At 32.8% G+C, this 3,473-nt stretch overlaps 1 protein-coding gene across 1 annotated transcript; it reads left to right on the top strand.

Moving 5' to 3' along the window:
• Positions 1 to 621: 621 nt before the first annotated feature.
• On the top strand, positions 622 to 1,255 carry LOC105264059 (uncharacterized). Its single transcript, XM_011300636.1, has 3 exons — positions 622 to 747; positions 833 to 993; positions 1,164 to 1,255. Exons 1-3 carry the CDS (start codon positions 622 to 624, stop codon positions 1,243 to 1,245), a joined length of 369 nt encoding a protein of 122 aa, XP_011298938.1. The 3' UTR covers positions 1,246 to 1,255.
• Positions 1,256 to 3,473: the final 2,218 nt, after the last annotated feature.

Below are 3,473 nucleotides of genomic sequence, written 5' to 3'. Positions count from 1 at the left end.
ATCGAATTGGCGATGGATTATTTATTTCACAAGGAAATTATCAGTATAAAATAGCGGTAGGAAGAATTTGCAAGATTTTGAATGATGAAAGTGAAGTTTATTTCATTTTGGAAGCCCTGAAAACGACATTTATCCCTTATTTAAGAGCATATAGATTGGGTGAGGTGTTAGAGTACGAATGTTTATCGTTTACTGAGCTCGTTAGCTTCCAAAAATTACATATTTATAGAATAGGTTCGATTTTATGTATAAAGCCTAAGTATGCATTAGTTGAATGTCCCTTGTGATTATCATTAAATAATTAACTGATCGCTTCATAGAATAAATGTCTCATTGTAAGCCTTTTCAACTACCTATTTTTATTCATTTATTAAATTCATTGTAATTTGAATGTTCTTCTGTTGAATCGTTGTATTATATTCAATTAAATTGGTCAAATTATTGTCGATATTCAATGGAATATTAGGTAGGTAAAAAGTTGATTGAAGAAAAAATGTAGAAAAAACTATAGTAGCAATATACCCAAATACAGGAGCCATGGTTCAGTTATTACATTGATTGTCCATTTACTATTGTTTAAAAAAAATATCTTCCTGATACAGGTAGCGGTGTTGAATCAAAATGGCGATTTTCAAAGTCACACGGCACGATAAACCATCTTTGAAAAAACTTGTAAAAGCGGAGACGGTCACTGAGCTCATCGATGCTGCGAAAACAAAATTGTCATTGACGGACACCACATACAAGGTTTCTTCCTTCATTCCCATTTTTTTTTATAATAACTTTATTTGTTTAAGCCAATTTTTAATCCATTGGCTTATTATTTGAATAGATCTTCATGGAGGACCTGACCGAGATAGATGATGATGAAATACTGCAAGAATTGGCTTCAACTAGTAAAGAACAGTTGATGTTAATTCTTGTCCCTGATGGGATTGATTGGGATGGCAGCATAATGACAAAAAACAAACCGGATGTATCTGATGGTAAAAAGTAAATTGAAATGAATAATTCCAACTGTTGGGCCTCATTAATATAAAAAATTTCAATTTTTTACTACTTCAAACTTATTTTTTAGCAATAATGTTCAATTTTTATTGATTTATTTAGAAACATTGATCAATGACCAAGTGCAATCCTTTTATGTTTATTTACCCTATTAGTTACAGAAAATCCAGAGAGGATTCCTCAGCCAGGTCAATCATCATCACGTCAATCTTCCGATTTAGACAATATTTATTGTAAATTGTCATCTTCTGAGCAAAAATCTCTGCGTATTGGAAAGTTCTTGGACTCTGGCGAAAAAAAAAGTCTTATCCATGTCGTTGCCGATTATATGGCGAACGATCTGAAGGACACTTCTCTCACAATGGCAAAGAAAATAAGTCACCGAATAGTCAACAATTACTCAGCTTCATTCACGGTGAAAATTGGGGGTTTCACTCTGCATGGGGCAGGTGCGAGTCTTGGGCAGAAAATTTATGATCGCATCAACTACGTCAAACAAGATCATAACGGAAGTGGCGCTTCACAGTCGTATACATTGGAAGATCCTGAAGAACCAATTAAGAAGCCGAAAGCTCAGGACGAGTATGGCTGTATGGCATACTCACCTGAACTACCTGAAAATGAAACCTGGGAATCCCAGGAAGAGAAAAGATTGGGATTGATTGATTATTACAAATCTTCTGAAGCTGTTGAATCAGTTACTCAATTAATGGCTGACAGTTATTGTTTGCAACGCAAGCATATAAACAAACAAAAGGATTTAGCCAAATTTTTCGCTAATTGGCCGTACAAATTACAAAATCATTATTGCCCACGCAGATCATCTTCTAGGAATAAATTGTGTAGAAACCTGGGAGAAGTCTTTGAATGAGCTGTACGTGCCAATTGTTCATTTTTCAAGGACCAGAGAAATAGTCGCAGTTGATAAATTCAAGAAGAGAAACAAAGGTCAAGATATTCCCGAAGAATTGAGACACATTTATAATGAACAAAAAAAATCCAAGGAATATTGCAATGTCTTCAACAACAAATGCCCATATAAGAACATATTATTTGATTTTATTAATAATTATATCGGATCTAAGGAAAAACTCGAATTGCTTTATGTGCTGATAAATGTGGGACACTAGATCTAGTTACACAATTCTTCGTAAAACACGTCCACTGAATTTTGGATTGTTTGTTTTTCAGGAAGACACAGAAGATGATGAAATCTTGAATTTCGTAGATGTCTTCAATCCAGTATTAATTATTAGAGGTTCGTAATGATGACGAGGTTCAACGAATGTAAGAAAAATAGGGTAATTAATTGAAATTTTTTGTTTTTGCATGGCTTTCAGGAATTGATATACATAACAATTCAGCTTATAGTGAATACGATGTGGTTATCGAGAAAAAAACTATCACCAGAGTCAATTCGTTCCTTGATAGAATATTGATAACATTTCTAATGTACTTCATTTTTGGATTTGCCTACCCACCAGAGATTGAAGGGACTCTGGAAGTGATCCAACCGTTCGTAGAAATGATATTATACGACGTATTTCCTCATTACAACAATAGCCTGACAATTTAGTGGCAAAAATTTTTAAAAAGCACTACAATAGAGCAAATTCATTCATAGTCTCTTTCAGCGCTACTACTGAGTATGATGTTCCTTTTTGAATTTAATGTTTCTGTGATTTAGAATTTCAATGTGGATTGAGGAGCTTCATTTTTTTTTCAATATGATTGTCATTGTCGTTTGAATTTTCCAGATTATTCCTCAAAATTAATCCTCCTTGAGGAACCAAACGAGGTGGTGAGAGAAAGGCAGTCATTCAACATCCAAAGCTCACCAGTTTTGTTCAAGAAATCGACCCATTCAAAGAACTTGACTCCAGCGCCTTATGAATTGATTTTACGATGGATTTCCGTTTTTTTTAATCTTAATCTTATGTTTTCACTTAAGGAATTATATATATTTTCTTAATTTCTATAAATTTTCTTAATTTCACTTATATTTTCTTAATGGTTACTAAAATCATAACTTATGCTCTTCAATATTTTATACTACAAATTCTCAATGACTCAATGACAATGACTTTATGATGGGTCAAATGCAAAAATTGATATCCTACAGGTCTAGCGCTGTTGATTGAATGAGCTTTACCAAAGGCTCACGCTGATGAAGATGATTTCTTCAGGGAGCTTCTTTTGCAGTGCAAGACTGCACAGATTGTGCAGCGCGAAGGCATGAAAAACTATTACTATCTTTGATGTTCTTAAGAGAATAACGTTTAATTGGTTCATATATGTTTATTGTTAATGTTATGAAACGTATTACAAAAAGTCTAAAATGAGTTGTTTTAATATATATATAGTGAGTATATAAGCATATTTCATAATTCCCTTTTTGTGTTAAAAAATGTAAAAGAAAACTGTTCAATTATAAAATTAAAAAATGAACGATAATTTTTTTTCAT

Source organism: Fopius arisanus, unplaced genomic scaffold, assembly GCF_000806365.1.
Source record: "Fopius arisanus strain USDA-PBARC FA_bdor unplaced genomic scaffold, ASM80636v1 scaffold00019, whole genome shotgun sequence".
Taxonomy (NCBI): Eukaryota; Metazoa; Arthropoda; class Insecta; order Hymenoptera; family Braconidae; genus Fopius; species Fopius arisanus.
The sequence above is the reverse complement of the archived record's forward strand: the minus strand, read 5'-3'. Positions and strand labels throughout refer to the sequence as shown.